The sequence below is a fragment of the Erythranthe guttata genome, chromosome 14, assembly GCF_056151865.1.
Source record: "Erythranthe guttata isolate IM_541 chromosome 14, IM_541, whole genome shotgun sequence".
NCBI lineage: Eukaryota > Viridiplantae > Streptophyta > Magnoliopsida > Lamiales > Phrymaceae > Erythranthe > Erythranthe guttata.
The window spans coordinates 6,836,582-6,854,844 of record NC_142546.1 but is presented as its reverse complement, the minus strand read 5'-3'; the positions used below and the strand labels follow the sequence as shown (position 1 = coordinate 6,854,844).

The window sequence follows — 18,263 nt, the reverse complement described above, 5'->3', positions numbered from 1 at the left end:
TGTTAAACTAATCATTTTTTCATAAATTCGTCGCCGTATTATTTGGCGAAAATTCAAAAAGAAAACAAAATTAAACCTAATATATATATATATATATATATATATATATATATATATATATATATATATATATATATAAATTGTATTTTTTTTTATTAACACTCAAAATAAACTAGAAAAGTACAAAAATGGTACCAAAAAGGGAAGGAAAAAAAACCATAAATGGTAAAATAAACATTTAAAGTCGTATCCGATAGAACTTTAGATTCTAAAAACAACTTAATTGGCACGATTAAATCCGAATTTTCAACTATCAGTTATACAACTTACAAATTTAATATATATATTACAAAAAAGAAGGTTTTTTGAAGTTCTAAACGACGACATATTGCAAAAGTTTGACATGCTTCCGTATTAAAGCTAACAACTTGTCTCTAATTCTTCATATCGCTTCAAATAAATTTGATTGAACTTCAGTTATAATATGAAAAATAAAAGGTAACACGGTGGCATATTTGAAACATTAGTTACATAATTTTTATTAAATAAAAATTTTAACTAAAAAGGAATTTTGAGTTGCATACAAGGGACTATGAGCTAATTTTCATTGTATTTTAATGTTTAGGTACATATAATACCTTATTGATTTTTATTTTATTTTTAGATACACATTACCTAATTAAATTGATAAAAGGGGAAAAGGAAATACCACCCACATCAGTTTTGGGTAGGGAGAGTATACTAATATTACAAGTTTTTATTATTTTTTGGGGTCTAATAAAATAGGCTAAATTACTGCCACCACCCTGAGGTAAGGACACATATAAAAAAAACCTCTTATATTTGAGTAATTACAATCACCTCACTCGACTACGAATCTTCTCATATATCCACCGTTACGATGTAAAATTTAGTGGAATCTTTTAGATTAAGTGGAATATTCTCCATTTTGTACATTTTACCCCATTCTAGATCCATATTTTGAAACAGATGATCATAATATGTGTCTCTAAGCTTATAAATATCAGATTATGGTGCATCAGAAATTGTATATTTGCACAAAACGAGTACAAATTAGACAACATTCAACGGAATCTAGAAGATTATATTGAATGTGACACCATAAATGTGGACATGTAGTGCAAGAAGATTCATAGTTAAGAGTGGTTGTAATTACTGAAACGTGAAGGTTTTTTCGTGATTTGATTTTACCTCAGAGGTAGCCGTAATTTCCCTAAATAATAAGGGTAAATTACACATATACATGAGGTATGCTAATATAACTTTAAGGTCCTATGATATCGGTAATTACAATCACCCCTAAAACATTGTTGGAAACTCTAGCAGAATAATGCATTGGATCGATAAGTTATTCTGTTAAAGGTTTTTTACGATTAATTGTTTCAGGGATGTGACTGTAATTACCAAGACCATATGGACCTTAAAGTTATTTTGGCATACCTTAGGGATGTATGTGTAATTTAACCTAAATAATAATAAATATAGCATAATAACACTGAAATAATAATAAAGGAATTATTTATAATGTTTTAATGTTTATACAGTTTGGTTGATTTGCTGGCGACAGGCTGTCAGCAACAAAGTCCCACTCTCTCTCTTACAAGACTAGACCCCCTCTACCTTAACTTATTTGATTCTCTCTCCTCCCCCCCCCTCTCTCTCTCTATCGCACAAACTTTTCTCTGGTGTTTTTCGCTGGATTTTGTTCTCTCTCTCTCTCTCTCTCTCTCTCGCTAGGGTTCTTCGCTGGATTTCAGATTCGTCGTCTCAGTTTGCCGGATCTTCGCTTCTAGAGTTGTAAGCTTTCTACAGATCCTTTTATTTTTTGTTAATTATATTTTTGAACGGTGGATTTTGAGTTTTTCTTTTTTAATTAATTAATTCGGCGAGAATGTGCATTTTTTTGAAGGTTTTCGAGATTTTTCGTGTGTTTTGTTTCATATAATTTTTCCTTTTTGTGCCATTTTTTGTGGATTAATGTTCTTCATTAGGTTGAATTGTTGAAAGTTAATTGGCTGGTTAAATATTTCTAATTATATGTGGTGAATTAAGATATAAGTAATAAATTGTGTAGTTTGAAGAAAAATTTCAATGGGTGAATCTAATTCTAATTAGGGCTGGAAAGTTTTAAATTCCGAAGATTATTTGCTTGGAATCTAAATTATTATAAAGAAATTTAATTCAGCCGTACAACATTGTGTCGTAGATGCTGTAATAGGAGTGCATTGTTTGTCCGGTTGCTACTTATACAGCTTCATAGGTGCTCGACGCGCCTTGTTAAGGGGGTTTTCGACTTTCGACACTGAACCAATCACGTAGTGTTCAATTAATATTGGTGAAGTTTTGTTGCGCACGTAATTGCTTTCGTCTTCGCCTTTTTTTTCTTCGCTGGCTTCTTTCTAAATTAAAAGGATGATTGTATCGTATAGTTTGTCAGTTGTCGTTCTCTATGTTATGCTGCCATGAGAAATGCATGTTGATTTACCACGTGTCGAACACATAGGAAATATTGTGGCCAGAATTTGTGTTACGAGATTATTAGATAGTCAAGATTTCCGGCATGTTTGTATGTTTCCATATGTGTGTCTACGGTTTGGTTAAGTTTGACCGGCCACGAGGCTTAATCTAGCATATGAAATTATTGAATGGAATTGTTTGGCGATGATACGTATCTCACTCAGATGCATGTGTAAATACGTACAAACACTGAAATACACACGTGTTATTATTGCAGGGGTTAGCTTCTGAGGAATCCGATACTTGATAGGGGAATATTCTTTTTTCGTTGTCCATGCTGGCGGAGAGCATGCGTGGATTCTGTGCTTTGGGTAATGCCACAGACGAGTTTTGCTGCTGATGCACTCAGTGTGGTGACAATTTGTCTCGTTGCTCTATTAGTCCTCCTCGGATTATTCTGCGTCGTATATTCCTTTTACTTCCGAAATAAAATCCGCAGCCAAGCCCTCGCTCAGCTCAACTACTTCAGCGGCCCTTGGATTATCCGAATCGCGTACATCTTCTTCGCCACGTGGTGGGGTTTCGGGGAAATCATCCGCTTAAATCTACTAAGACACAACGGAACATTCTTGAATGCACTAAGTTCGAAATGGCAAGAGAATCTCTGCAAAGGCTACATAATCTCGAACCTGGGATTCGCCGAACCTTGCCTCTTTCTCACTCTAGTTTTCCTCCTCCGCGGTTCGTTGCAAAAAACGGGAGCTCTAAGCCAAAAATGGAACGCCACAACATTTGGTTTTGTTCTCCTTTGTTGCTCGCCAATCTTCATTCTCCAGCTCGTAATTATTTTAGTCGGATCGAATTATGAGGAACACCAAAAGCACATCCTCAAACTGCCTTCTTATTTCATCAAATCAGCTATAAAAAATGACGATATTGCCCTCTGCACTTACCCTTTATTGAGCACTTCATTTCTCGGACTTTTCGCCCTTGTCCTAACCATCTACCTGTGCTGGCTCGGTAGGCGAATACTTAATTTGGTGATCAATAGGGGCATGCAGAAAAGAGTGTACACATTAGTGTTTTCCATTTCGAGTTTTTTCCCATTAAGAGTCGTGCTTCTCGGTTTGTCGGTTCTATCTAAGCCCGAGAGCAGTGTATTCGAGGCCGTCGTATTCCTGGCCTTCCTTTCCTTTCTGTGCTGTGCGGGTGTCGGTACATGCATGCTTGTGTACCTTCCAATTGCCGATTCTTTAGCTTTGAGAAGCCCGCAAGGGGATGATCTAGAAGCTTCTAGAAGCGGTAATAACGAATCCGTTTCACTAATCGCTAACGAGGAAAGTATGGTGAGTAGTAGCCCAAGAAACTCTGCGCGTGGATCGATTTCTTTTCGGACTAAGGAAATAGATGAAGAAGGTTCGGGAACTTTTGTGGAACTGAGTTTGTTCAATCTGAGCCGGGACTCGAGTCCGATGGGGTCGCCTACTAGGATTCTTGGCTGGCCTATGATCCATACTCGGGAACCCTAAATGTGGCAAACATTTTTGTGGCGAACTCTCAGTGTTTGTAAATTTAGCTTTTTAAATAAGGATTTTTTTTTACTAATTTTGTTTTGTTTTGTTTTTTATGTTTTTTTTTTTTTGAGATATAGTGGTTTGTTTGTTATCTATCCCACCTTGTTTTTTTGGTGGCACTTTGAATGTGTATTACTTGTTAAATTTAGTTTCTTGTGACAATTTTATAGATTTGCCGACTATAATTAATGCGCTTTTTGTTTGTTATTGTTTCTTGTGTTATTTTTATGCTACATCGGGTGAAGATTACATCGAATGAATTTTTTTCGTTGATCTACACACCAATGTGGGTGTGGGTTTTATCGTTGATCTACACACACCGGGTTTTATTGTTGATCTACACACACTAATATGGATGTGGGTGTTTGTATGCTTATGAATGATAAATCCGATGTGGCACAGTATAAACCTTCTCGAGACCAATTTATCGATCCCGAACCTTATTTGAAGGTGATTGTGCCTTCATAGTATTAGCTTTTAAATTAAGTAAGTGACCCAGTAAATATGAGTCTATTGGGCTGGACCAATAGACATATAAACTATAAATTTAATTTCCCAAATTTGATCTTAATATAACCATGTAACTTGGTACCGTCGGGAACGTATACTACAACCCGGTATATCGTATTTTTTGGTGGTAATGATATGAAATTTCCCATAGCATTACCATAAGTTATGGTTGTTACACAATGATAATAAACGACTCCGCTATCCCTACCATTGCCACCATCAATAGAATAAAACTTTAAATAAATCTATTTTTTTTAATAAAACTAAATTATATATATTCATGATTAGAGATTAAAATTTCCATCAATTTTCTAATTGTTGTACATGTACCTGTTCTGATATATTCTTATTTATTTTTTTAATTTTTTATTTAATTTATGTCATTTATCTTATAGAAATACATTTTGTTTTTATTATATAAAAAATAAAATACATTTACCGGAATCCGCTTAGTTTAATAAATTTGCAAACCAGGCGGATTCAGGTTTTGCAACCCCCGCTCAAGGCCCAATTGTTGACCAGTCAAAGGGGTACAATTGTAATTTCCACTTGTGACGCCGCCTCAAAGCCACACGCCTTTTTAGTAAATTCAACCGACCACAACACAAGAAAAAAGGGGGCTCTTGGAGAAAAAAGAAATACAGTGAAAGGGGATCTGAAAACCCTAACGAAAAACTAGAGAAATCGAAAATGGCGTCGTTTGATGAGGCACCGCCCGGCGACGGCAAGGCCGGAGAGAAGATCTTCAAGACTAAGTGCGCTCAGTGTCACACCGTCGATAAAGGCGCCGGCCACAAACAAGGTCAGTTAGCTGAATTAATTTCTTTTCTAGGGTTTTTTTTTGTGTTTACCTTTTGCGCGATTTGATGATATTCGCCCAGCTTTGTATTTGTTATTTTTGGCTTCAGATCTCGTGTTAATTGTTTAGTGTGTATTCTGGTTTTATCCTCTGATTATTTGTTTTATAGAAAATAGAAATGTAATTAATTGGTTTTGTTTTTTTTTTGGCTTAATTTGTTCTTATTGTCTGGGATCTGACAATTACTTGCGTATTAATGGTAATTTTGTTTGGCCAATTCGTTCGTTTCTTAAATTGACCCGAGTGCGTGTATCTTGATGATTTTGATACTATAATAATAACATGAGCAATTCTTGATTTAGAGCTATTCGTAGAACTATGTTGGGTTTTCGATCGAAGTAGCTGTCGCAATTTTATCGTGTTGTTCTGTAGTTTTAGTGGCACAGATTTCGACGAAACTATGTATGGTTTTCGATCGAAGTAGCTAGCACAATTTTTTCGGATCAGGGTTTTGTGTATAAATTGCTTAAATTGTTGGTGCTTGGAATTAGTGATGATTATTTACTTACTATTTTGTTTGCATATTTGTTCTTTCCGATTTGTATTCGTTATTTTGTATGCATTGAGGTTTTTGTCATGTATGCGAAATGGTTAGGTCCCAACTTGAACGGGCTTTTTGGAAGGCAGTCCGGCACCACCCCTGGTTATTCTTACTCGACTGCCAACAAAAGCATGGCTGTAAACTGGGGAGAGAATACACTTTATGATTACTTGCTTAATCCCAAGAAGGTACTTTGCTCAGCCGTGTTCAAATTTGATATTTCGAAGTTACTATGGTGTTCAGTTAAATTGTAACTTATTGGATATTCGAATCAGTTCTATGATGTCATATTAAGGTGGATTGCTTTATTTTTATTTTTTTTGTGATATCTGATTTTCAGACAAACATGGCTTTTGGGGGTATGTTGTTTATCTTGGATACCTCTGTTTGCGAAGCTTTTAAAAAACTGTCAATCCAAAATTAGAGTTATATTTCATTTTCGAATATTGTTTTTTCTGGATTGGAACTTATTTCCCACAAAAGTTGATTTTTTTATAGCAGTAAGCGAGTGGGGGCATTAGTAGTGTCTAGAAAACTAGAGATATCTAACCAATAGAAAGTTGGTGGACTCGATGCGTACTAAATTTTCATGAGATTGACTTGTAGATTTATGTAAATTGCTTATGCCGAATGGTTACAACAAACTTTGATAATGAGTGGTTGCTGTGTTTGGTCAAGCTATCACATTAGTGTTTGCTTGATTATCTGTCAACTAAGATTTCTAATGTAGTTACAAAATTGGGTAAACGGCGTAGTTTTAGTTTCGTCGTTATAGTATCCCGTATTTCAATTACTAAGTGCAGTGATTTGAACGAAAGTTGTATAACAAATTTCCCTTAAAGCCCATTATATATCAGCAGCTGGTGGTCACTCCACATGTTTGTACAAGTTTGGCATTAAGATTAATCAAAATGACTGTAATCTAGCTTCTCGTTGCTATGTTTCGTTCGAGTTATAAAATGTGACTGCTAGAGTATAATTTTTCTGGTTCTATTAATTGTTGAATTACTAGCCTAACCATGTGTGAATTATGTTGTTGCAGTACATTCCTGGAACTAAGATGGTGTTCCCCGGGCTGAAGAAACCGAAGGAGCGTGCAGATCTGATTGCATACCTCAAGGAGGCAACTGCTTGAAGTAGTTGTTTTGCAAGCGCGTATTTTGTTTTCTGGCAGTTGGAAATTATGGTGGGTTTATTGGTTGAGTAGGAGATTCTTTCTTTAGTAAAGGAGAGCAAAATATATACCCCGTCGAATAAGATAAAAATTGTTATCCCTTGCTGTGGTGTTTATGTTTCGACCTATGCCAACAGTTTTTGAGTTTTTGTTACTCATATTATTGTTCCGACAATGTTAGAGATTACGTTCCGTTTGAAGACATGAATAAACTGCATATATCATTTATTGGTGTTTGCCCAGATATTAACATTCTGGTCTTTTGGACAACCTATGAGCTTTACTTAATTTGCCTATTTTTAAGTTTCTCTCTTATTTTTGCATTCTTTCATGTTCGTTTCTCTCTCGATCTATCCTTCGTTACCATCTGTTCAAAGAGATTCTTTCAATTTCGAGACAATGATTCTAGTAGAATAGATTTAGGCCTCGTTTGGTTGTCAAGATAAGCCATGATTAACTAAATAGTTGGACTTAATTTGATGTTTGGTATCCCAATACATTGCCGGGTTGACCCTCCAAAATTATATAATTATGGTTTATCTTGCCTTCTAATGAGTTTTTTTTGTTGGACGTTGCAAGCTCCGATAAAATAATTGGGTTTCATTAGATTATTTAATCTTACCTTGGCTAATCTTATCTTGCCAATCAAACGGGGACTTAGAATATAGGGCAAATTACGAGAAACGCCCGGAGGTAAGGTCTAATTACAAAAATTACAATGATTGGAATTACTAGCGAAGCAGCTAAGAACAAAAAAAAAAACACAAAATATATATGTATAAGAAACGATCACAACAATCTTTTCTAACCAAATTCTATTTCGAGAATTTTTGCTGACGTATCCAGGAAATTGTATTATTATTTAGAGAATTCTAACAAAACGAACCCTCCAATAATACTATATTACAGCGACTGGGTTCAAGGCTGTCACGACTATGGCATATGAAGTTCGATTTATGTTATTTAGACATTTGAGCAAACAAAAGGACTGCATAAATACAATCTGCATATTCAAGCAGCAAGCCCTCGATATACGTAGCTCTGATAGCTTGGTAATAAAGATTTAACCTATGCAGAAATTTCTTCCTCTCTCATCTCAGAACTTTCCTTCCTGTATGCTCTCAATCTCTCTTTCAATTTTTTGCTCTCTTCAAAATTTGCCTTCCTCTTCACGGCTTTCTGCACAAGGAAAAAGGTCCGAGTCGAGTTCATCATAATATTCGTTCTACAATTCGATGAAGAATGCAACCATATATTAAACTTTACCTCTTGTCGAAAACATTTATCGAGCTTAAGTTTAAGATCAGTGCATTCGCCAAAAAACTTTCCAAAAGGATGGTCTGTATGGCATTTCTGGAACTGCTCGATAATCTACAGAGAAGAGTTGCATAAGTACCAATATGCACCAATAATTTACAGAAATAAATTTCCTTTCAAGTGAAATATTAGTCGATATATGTGGCGAAACTCACTTCAGCACACATTGGATGCCTGTGGATCGTCAAATGAGGATGCATTGTGTTCCTATCTAGTTATTCCCGTCTCGCGCAAGATCTAAAAAACTGAAAAAAAAAAAGTAATAATAATTATTGTCTCAAATAAAGAAAGTGTGACTCGGATGATTACTCTTTAGTAATTATCAGCAAGCAATCCTTGGGAATTTCTAAATAAATTTTATATCCATATGGCGAGAAAAGCCGATAATTTTTAAATAACGTTGCATACATACATGTTGTAAACAGAGAAAATGAAATTGATTCAACGATAAATCGGATCTCCTGATCCACTTAGAAAAAAATGCGAAGGGGATAAAAAAAGAGAATCAAATACTACGATGAATGCAAGTGTTTCAAAGTGCTGACTTCCTTTTTTATACTTCTTGCTAGTAGATAGTATCCATAAATCTCGTAACAAGTGCCTAAAGATTCATAGTGAACTTCGATGGGAGTTTCTCTTGAAGCAATAACCCGTTGATCTATTCGCTACCGCCCACCGGAGCCACAAAGGACTATCTAAATTGATTCGTTTCTGCCGACAAGCTCCAATTGCATCGTACAAATCAGAAAAAAAAGGGTTCTTTCGTATATTTATTATTGGCATTTCTTTTATTTCGATAGTTTCTACGATTCCGCGGATTATACCTATTTACACAAATACCTCGACGAACCAGATTACAGCAGGTAAGAGGGTAAAATTCCAATATCTGCAAATAAACTCAATCTCAAATCATCGAAGACTTCCCTAATTCAACCGTGAGTATTCTCCCCCCAAAAAAAATAAAAATTAAAAATTGAAATTAAGCTAGAAATAATACTGCCCAGATTTCACCAAAATGAACAGCAAACAAATAATATTAATGGAAAAAAAAAACACCAAAATATTCGGGGATATTTGAAATAAGCCCTAAAATTATTACATTCTTAATGAAGAACTACTTCAGATTCAGCCAGGTTTTCACTCATAATTTCACAACAACAAAATTGGAATTTTGATATTTATAAATGAAATTAGAGAAATTCGAAGAGGAGGAAACCGATGAAGAAGAGGAAACTAACCGGAGAGAATCGCCGGAAATGCTCACCTGTTCACTGTATTGGAAAAGTGAGGGGCATTTTTCGGTTAAATTAAAGTGCGAATTTGCAATTTAACCCCTGAACTTGAGGGGTGTTCCGCAAGTTACCCTTGATCCTCACTGTTTTTGCACTTTAAACCCCTGAACTTTATTAGTTATACATTAGTATTTATTTTCCTATATATCTCTCGCTTTAAAATTTATTTTTTACATTCTACTTTGCACCCTTGAATGTAGAATTTTGGCATTTTTCACAATTAAAAGAAAAGTTAATAGTACTTTGTACCCTTAAATTACAATTAATTATATACTACACACCCTTAATTGAATTTTTAAAACATAATAAAGGCAATTTTATTATTTATTTATTTTTTAAGGTGCAAAATAACAAATTAAATTATTGATTTTTTCTACCTTCCAACATAATTTCGAGCATACGAAATGCCAAAAAAAAAAAATCACACCGGAATACTTCAAAACTATATTTTTTCAAAAAAAAAATAAAATATACTTTTTTTTCACTAAATTATTCTACTTGTGGATCTTTTAGTGTAATTGGTAAAAATATTTGGTATAAATCTTTGTAAGAATGTATAATTATCGATTAACTTGCTAATAAAATAGCTGAACGATTTTTTTTTTTATATATTTTTGTATTTTTTTTTTTTGATGAAAAAAATATAGTTTTCAATTATGTTGATGAGATACCAATAAAAGAAAATTATTTGATATTTGACATTCTAAAAAACTAACAACAAACATATTAAATTACTTTCATTAACTTAAAAAAAATCATTTGAAGTGCAGTGTGTATGATTCATCGTGTGTATGAGGTAGGGCTGGGACTGGGTTGGGTCGGTCGATTACCAGCCTAAAAACCGACCCATCCGTCAAACCATTTTTGCTCAAATTTAAAAACCGTTGCCGACCCAACCTTTGTGGGTCGGTTGATGGTTGGCAACCGAATATTTGGTTCCGAAATAGGTCGGTTGATGGTTTATACCCGCCACCTAGTTCACTTAAATAAAATTCAAAACTTTGAGTAAAAATATCCACATTTTGCGTAATGCCACGGTGCGATCATCATTTATCAGTTCAAAATAATTAATAACAATTTAACGAAAAAATATAATTAAGAAATTCAAAGTAATTTCAAACATGCACAAGATATTTAGTGGAGTTTTGCGAGCTTTTTGTTTAAGGTTGGGCATAAAAAACTGATTGAAGATTTAGGTCAATTTTTTTTTCCTTTATTGATTGTTTTAAAATTTAAAATACAAATAATTTTGATAATTTCAATAACCACTTAAGAAAACATGGCCTTTGTTTTATGTTTTTAATAAAATTTTAATAGTATAGTTGGATAACCGATAATTATCGGTCAACCAACTTTTGATAATATTAGAAACCATCAACCGACCCATTATAGATGGGTTGGTTGAAATTTTCGACCCGATCCAATGGGTCGGTTAAAAATTGATTATCCGCCTAAAAATATGGTCGGTAATGGGTTGGTTGGTGGATAAAAACCAACCCAGTCCCAGCCCTAGTATGAGGATGCAAAATACTATTTATTATTTTCAAGATGCAATCCATTTTTTTCATTTACTTTATTATATATTATTATATACAAATATTAAGGGCAAGAAGATGTGTTTGCAGTCCAATTAGTTGTGACATGAAATTAATCGCAGTTGATATTGATATCAATTAATAATTATATTCGGATTCTATGATTTATACTTGGAATTGAGATTTATAAAGGAAGGGGTAAAAAGGGGGTTAAAACAAAATATGGATCTGGCGTTAGGGATTCCGGATCTGGCAGAAACAGAAACAACCGCAATCAATTTCAGCAAACTCCAGATGGTGACCACATTCAATTCAGCCAAACCCAAAACGTATCCATCCCTCGTACCACCACCACCACCAAAGACATGGGCCCCACAAAAATAAAAAAATATGTACACGCGGCACGACCCCACTGGCGAGTACAACAAATGGTTGTATCATACTCGCGCGTCGAGAACACACACACACAAACACACAGTGTCCTGGCACGTCCCCGTGTTACTCGGCAAACGCACAAAAACGTTTTATTCTCTCTCTCTCTCTCTCTCCTCTTACTGCATTTGACACACACAGTGGAGAATCAGAAAATGTGGGCGCGTGTCTTCTTTTCTTCCTAGTACTAGACAGTGAAAGGGCTATTATACATACATACATACATACATACATACATACATACACATCTGTTTGTATCTAATATTTATTTATTGAGACCGTTAATAATAAAAAAAGTGGTGGGGTTTCAGGGGGTTGTTAATTGCGGCGGGGGTTTTGGTGGTGGTGGTGGTGGTGGAAGAATAAAGAAAGAAAGATACCTGTTTGATTTGGGGGTTGGGGTTTCTCTTTATTCTTTGCTTTTTACTCATCGAAACTATTCCTTCCTTTTTCTTTTTATTAGTTTCAAAAAGTCCCCAAGAAAAGGGCTTTTTTTGCCCTTCTTTCTGCTCTTCTCTGCACCTTTGATGCACCATGATGAACTCCTGCAATTGTGTAATTCTCTCTCTCTCTCTCTCTCTCTCTCTCTCTCTCTCTCTCTCTCTCTCTCAGTGTGTGTGTGTGTGTGTGTGTGTGTATGTCTGTGTCTCTCTCCTACAATATGTTTTTGTGTACTTGATTTTATGTTGGTGTTGTGTGTAAATAATTGTGTTTCTTGCTTGAATTTATGATGAAGGCCTATGTGGATTTCTCATTTCTGGGGTGGTTCCTTTTCGAAAATTTTCTCGATTTTTTTTTTGTGATTGATGTAAATTATTCATTATGTAGCTTCTAATTTAGACAATCCATGGCTTATTCATTTTGCGTGTACGTGCGCGCGCGCGCATGTGTGTGTGTGTGGATTGATTCTCGTTGTGCCGTTTAAATTCATCTTGATATTGATTCGTGCCATTGTCAACTCTGCGAGGTATAATTTGCTATTTCTATGTCGAATTTTCCAGAGATTCTTCTGTATACACAGCTAATTTTGAAAAGGTTAAAGTGCCGTATGTATATACGAACAATGTGAATAGAGCAGGCTTAAGTTGTTAATCGATATCAATAGTTGAAAATAGTATTACTCTGTTTGTATCTAATTAGCTTCGAATTTTTGTTTCAATTCGCGTTGTCAGGTTTCGCATTTACCCGATCCGAAGAGCAGATCGTGCGTCTTCAGCATTTTCGTAGCCGTTTCTTTGATTTGCGGTGTTTACTTTATCGGCGGTGCTTGGTTTAACAAAGATTCATTCAGGGTATATATAAATTCATCCGACACTCCTATATATATATATATATATATATATATATATATATATATATATATATATATATATATATATATATATATATATATATATATATATATATATATATATATATCCTCTATTTTCTTGAAATGGTTGAATATTCCCGACATTTTATTATCGAAAAGTCAACTATTTCGGAAATTGGAAAAATACATTTCGAGAACCAAGCATTTAACACAATTTCTCCTAATCATCGTCTTGTCATTGAGTTCCGTTTCTTTGCAAAAAATAAAATATTGAAAATACCTTTTTTTTAAAGCATAAGCTAAGTCGTAAAATTTTCTGCGTCCGAGTTATCATTTTTTATTTTTTTATTTATTAATTCTAAAAGGCATTATTTTTGTGTTTGTTGCATGAAATGGAATGTGTCGATAATGCAGTTATCACCTGGATTTCGAATGAACGCTACACAGCAACATACAGACACTTATAAATGCGAGGTAGGTCTTCATAAGTTTTTACGGCATTACCTTTTTTCAGCATTTAAATTCCTACGATTTTTTAAAATACGAAACGAGATATTGGACCGAAGTCCTTGTTAATTTAGAAACAATTTTAGAGTACTGATAATTTCTTTTTACTTATCATGCACGATTACGAAGTCTCATTTGAAGGCACCGTCGCCGGAAATACAAGTGTTGAACGATACAAGGGTACAACTCTTTACAGCCCGTCTCTTTAAATTTAAAATATTTATATAATTTCCTATTAACTCACCTATATATAATTACAAAATCTCTTTAATTTGAAGGTATCATCACCGGAAATAAAAATCAACGACACCACCGAAAATACGCACCTCGACAAATGCAATGTTTGTCACCTTTACTATTTTCTTCGTTTTCTTTTTGTCTTTACGACTTACCTAATTTAAAAAAAATATTTTTTTATATAGCAAAAATGCAGGCCCGTTGGTAGTGAAGCGTTGCCTAACGGAATTATTTCAATACACGCAAACTTGGAAATGCGCCCTCTTTGGGGTCCCGTTTCAGAAGATGTATGTATAGTTTTCAACACCTTTTCGTAATTTATTTATATAATTATTCTTTTTATTTTAATTATTTTATTTACTATACGCGTTATATTTGAATCAGAACAAGCCAAAGCATGGAACCGGTTTGTTAGCCGTTGCAGTTGGGATAAACCAAAAAGAATTAGTGAACAAAATTGTTAAAAAGGTAGTATTTTTATCGTGTTTTTGTTTAGGGCAAATTACGGCCAACCCTCTGAGGTAAGCTCAAATTATGAAAACCCCCCTCATGTTTGGATAATTACGACCACCCCCTGAACTATGTATTGTCTTACGAAAAAACCCCTCCTTCAATATGTAAATTTGACACCGTAAGGATGGACGTGTTAGACAATGCATAGTTGAGGGGTGATTGTAACTTGCAACTATCCAAACAGGATGGACTTTTTCGTAATTTGAGCATACCTCAAGGAGGTGGCCGTAATTTTCCCTTTTTTTAATTATTCTTTTTGGGATTTAACAATTAAATATTTGGTGCAGTTTCTTGAAAATGATTTCGTTGTGATGCTTTTTCATTACGATGGATTTGTGGATAAGTGGCGCGATTTTGATTGGAGCAACCGAGTACTTCACATCTCCGTCAAAAACCAAACAAAATGGTAATGATTCTTATAGAGCTTGTCTTGAACCAAACCAAGTTATACCTTGTACTTTAATCTTGCATAATGCATATGGAATTTACTCTTTTACCCCTGTCTTGAATAGGTGGTTTGCCAAACGATTTCTTCATCCAGATATTGTTGCTGAATATGAATACATTTTCCTGTGGGACGAGGATTTGGGAGTCGAAGATTTTCATCCCAAACGGTATTTGATTTATGTACATTCTTGATTCTTGATTATCATTCTTGATTTCTAAATGTTTTTTTTATATTTTTAATAGGAGTTAGTTATATCGGTTTGATCTGCATTGGGCTCATATGTTATAAAAAGTTCGGCTTTAACGTAAAATTGAAACTCGTAGAGAATACGATGCTTGTAAACAGACAATATTAAGTGAATCATTTCTTTAAAATAAAACATTATCCGAAGTTTGTCTGATTTTTATTTTTATTTTTATTACAGGTATATATCTATTGTTAAGGAAGAAGGTCTCGAAATTTCACAGCCTGCTCTCGATCCTGGTAAATCCGAGGTTCATCATCCCATTACTGCGCGCAGGCACAAATCAAGGGTCCACAGGTTAGATAATTTGTTAAATAATTAAATATTCGCAGATTAAAACGCACAATTTATTTATTTATTTATTTATTTTTTAATTTTTATTGGGTTCGTTCTTCATTTTCTTGCATTTTACAATTTGTCTTAAACTATTATATTCTATGTAATAAAATAGGAGATACTATAAGTTCAAAGGTAGTGGAAGATGTGACGAGAAAAGTACTTCTCCCCCGTGTGTCGGGTAAGCATTAAAAATTGTTATCATTTTTATCTATTTATTCAAATTTCAGTCTTTTGTCGAAATTCAAACTTCCCGCCGTTTTCACTTTCGCGTGCTAAAAAAGATCTAACATTTTCGATAATGTGTCGTTTAAATTGTGGTGCAGTTGGGTGGAAATGATGGCACCGGTTTTCTCGCGAGCGGCTTGGCGTTGTGTTTGGTATATGATCCAGGTACTCGATTTTGATGGCTGATTTTTATTCAAATTTTGAGTCGCATCGTATTATGTTTTTGAGTATAAGGACTCGGATTTAGGGGTGGAAATTGGACCGATCGAGTCGGAATTAACACCTTTGAAAAGTTTGCAATTTTTTTTTTTTTTTTTGGAATGCAAATCTAATTCCAATTCCGTTAAGAAAAAAGATTGGAAATCGGAATTTTGAAAATTGGTGTGAAAAAACTTGTTCCTAAATCGGAAATTTTTGGATGGCGAAACTCGGAATTGTCAATTATTTAGTGAGCTATAATATAAAATACCTTTATTTTCCGAAATTAAAATCAGGTCGGAAATCAGAATCTAATATATATTCCAATATAAAAAAACCCGGAAAATAGCAAAGCGGAATTTTTGGAATGAAAAGTGTTGTTCCAAAATTGGAAATATTCGAATCGGAATTGGTCGAATTCGAAAATTCCGTTCCAAATTCCACCCCTAGTTAAATTGCCCGAGTTTTTATTAGTTACTCACATATAGAGGTCTTATAAGGTTTCGTTTGATGTGTAAAATAAGCCATGATTAATTAAATAATATGGTCTTAAGGTTTCAAGTTTGCCCGCAATTATAAAATTGCATAATTTATGGAACCAAACGAGGCCTAAGTGTTATTCATTCTCTTTCTCGAAACTACATAACTAATAGTGATGTATATTTTTGCAGAATGATTTAATCCATGCTTGGGGATTAGATATGCAACTCGGTTATTGTGCCCAGGCAAGTTTTCTCGACTAGTCGAATGTATATAATTATTTATCGAACAATATATTTCGTCATATAATAATAATAATAATAATAATAATAATAATAATAATAATAATAATAATAATAATAATAATAATAATAATAATAATAATAATAATAATAATAATAATAATAATAAATCATCTTATTTTATTACAGGGTGATCGGACGGTTAAAATCGGGGTGGTCGATGAGGAGTATATTGTTCATCTTGGTCTTCCTACGCTCGGTGTCTTTTCTGATCGAAATAAGGTATTTTATTTTATTTGAATTGAAATTTAATTGCTTATTTTTCTCTTCATTTTACATATCGTAAAATGTTACTCGACTAAATAACTTTGCCTTTCTTTTTTTTTGATTTTTTTTATATAATGGATTCTTTATGAATGCAGACGAACACTGAATCGACTGACCAATCAAAAAACTTGATGAATTCGGAATCGAACAACTTCGATAACAGATCCGCGGTAAGTTTTTCCCGTTATTAATTGCATTCATCACCCCGGTGTTTACTCTAATTGTTAAAAAGGTCGTCGTGTTATTAATATTAGCAAAACCCCCCATGTTATGCAATTTTTGTATCAAATTACCCCCTAAAACATCACCATTTAGGGGACTTGGTGGTAAATAAAATGCATTATAGAGTTTTTTTAGCCATTATTTATTTATTTATTTTGGTTTATTAACGCACATTTTTTCGACTATTAATTTCTTGTAATTAATTATATGCAGGTTCGTAGACAGTCGTATACTGAAATGGGGATATTTAGGAATAGATGGACAAAGGCGGTAAACGAGGACGAATGTTGGATCGATCCTTTCAAACAATCACCACAACTTCGAAAACCCTAAACAAGAGCTCGACTTTTTCTCGAGGGCGTTTTCGACTTTTTTGTCGACTAAAAAGCTTACGGAAAATCCCAGTCGTTGTACAGAGTACAGACTACAGAAGTATAGAATGCATCCCTTCAAAGAAAAATCTTGATCCATTTTCTTTTTTCTTTTTGTTTGTAATTTTAGGGAATTTTATTTTCACTTTAGTCAAGTTGTGAAGTAAATATTTATTTAGGTCTGATTGTAGTATAGTGTATTTTCTATTTTACATGTCTATTGCCTTAGTTTGTGAAATTGCATAAGAAATATAAGTATTTTCGGTTTAATTTTGCTATTTTTGGCGTTTAATTATTATGGAAAGTATTTTTTTTAAATTAGGGTAAATTACGGCCAATCATGAGATAAAGTCAAATTACGAAAAATCTCATTTTGTTTGGGTAATTACAATCATCCCTCGACTATGAATTTTCTTACACGTTCACTCTTATGCGGACAAATTTACATAATCTTCTAGATTCAGTGGAATATTCTTGAACTTGTACTCGTTTTGTGCAAAAATGCAATTTCCGATGCATAGAGTCATATATCTCCTTGTAAAATGTAAATAAAATTTATTTTTATTTCCTCTTTTTTTAAAACATCTTGTAATAATACAATGTTAAACATTTGTTTAAATTAGGTGTGGTAAACGAGCTCAGTCGAACTCGTAAGCCCGATGAGCCGGCTCGAAAAAAGCTCGACCTCGAGTTTTTGGAGCTTTCTGGCGAGTCGAGCTCGAACTTTGTTTTAGTTGTTTGTGAGCTCACGAGCCGGCCTTATTTTTCTATTTTATATATTATTTTTTATTTAAATAATAAAAATTATATAAATAATATAAAAAAGAACATATAGATATTAAAAAATATAATATAATCACAAGTTATTTTTTATTTTGTAATTTAT

General features: G+C 33.7%; 4 protein-coding genes across 5 annotated transcripts; 3 read left to right on the top strand and 1 right to left on the bottom strand.

The window, feature by feature from the left end:
* Nucleotides 1-1,628: 1,628 nt before the first annotated feature.
* LOC105962560 (uncharacterized) lies at nucleotides 1,629-4,259 on the top strand. The gene is made up of 2 exons (XM_012986875.2): nucleotides 1,629-1,818; nucleotides 2,756-4,259. The coding sequence occupies exon 2, from the start codon at nucleotides 2,853-2,855 to the stop codon at nucleotides 4,005-4,007; it is 1,155 nt and encodes a 384-aa protein (XP_012842329.2). The 5' UTR covers nucleotides 1,629-1,818; nucleotides 2,756-2,852; the 3' UTR covers nucleotides 4,008-4,259.
* An 878-nt stretch (nucleotides 4,260-5,137) lies between these two features.
* On the top strand, nucleotides 5,138-7,406 carry LOC105962561 (cytochrome c). The gene is made up of 3 exons (XM_012986876.2): nucleotides 5,138-5,364; nucleotides 6,017-6,150; nucleotides 7,005-7,406. The coding sequence occupies exons 1-3, from the start codon at nucleotides 5,253-5,255 to the stop codon at nucleotides 7,095-7,097; spliced, it is 339 nt and encodes a 112-aa protein (XP_012842330.1). The 5' UTR covers nucleotides 5,138-5,252; the 3' UTR covers nucleotides 7,098-7,406.
* A 530-nt stretch (nucleotides 7,407-7,936) lies between these two features.
* Nucleotides 7,937-9,818, bottom strand: LOC105966751 (Cytochrome c oxidase biogenesis protein Cmc1-like protein). 2 transcript variants are annotated; one of them, XM_012991331.2, is made up of 4 exons: nucleotides 9,692-9,818; nucleotides 8,609-8,698; nucleotides 8,403-8,507; nucleotides 7,937-8,315 (listed from the first exon to the last, which is right to left on the bottom strand). In XM_012991331.2, the coding sequence occupies exons 2-4, from the start codon at nucleotides 8,651-8,653 to the stop codon at nucleotides 8,205-8,207; spliced, it is 261 nt and encodes an 86-aa protein (XP_012846785.1). In that variant the 5' UTR covers nucleotides 8,654-8,698; nucleotides 9,692-9,818; the 3' UTR covers nucleotides 7,937-8,204. The 2 variants fall into 2 exon arrangements, with proteins under 2 accessions (XP_012846785.1, XP_088669015.1); XM_088812889.1 differs by having other exon boundaries at nucleotides 8,609-8,690; nucleotides 9,692-9,734.
* Nucleotides 9,819-11,762: 1,944 nt separating this feature from the next.
* LOC105962536 (uncharacterized) lies at nucleotides 11,763-17,655 on the top strand. The gene is made up of 16 exons (XM_088813650.1): nucleotides 11,763-12,267; nucleotides 12,885-13,004; nucleotides 13,439-13,498; nucleotides 13,661-13,711; nucleotides 13,810-13,872; nucleotides 13,954-14,055; nucleotides 14,153-14,236; nucleotides 14,569-14,687; nucleotides 14,794-14,895; nucleotides 15,154-15,270; nucleotides 15,425-15,490; nucleotides 15,636-15,702; nucleotides 16,407-16,460; nucleotides 16,647-16,739; nucleotides 16,880-16,954; nucleotides 17,220-17,655. Exons 1-16 carry the CDS (start codon nucleotides 12,247-12,249, stop codon nucleotides 17,337-17,339), a joined length of 1,314 nt encoding a protein of 437 aa, XP_088669776.1. The 5' UTR covers nucleotides 11,763-12,246; the 3' UTR covers nucleotides 17,340-17,655.
* The last annotated feature ends 608 nt before the right edge of the window (nucleotides 17,656-18,263 follow it).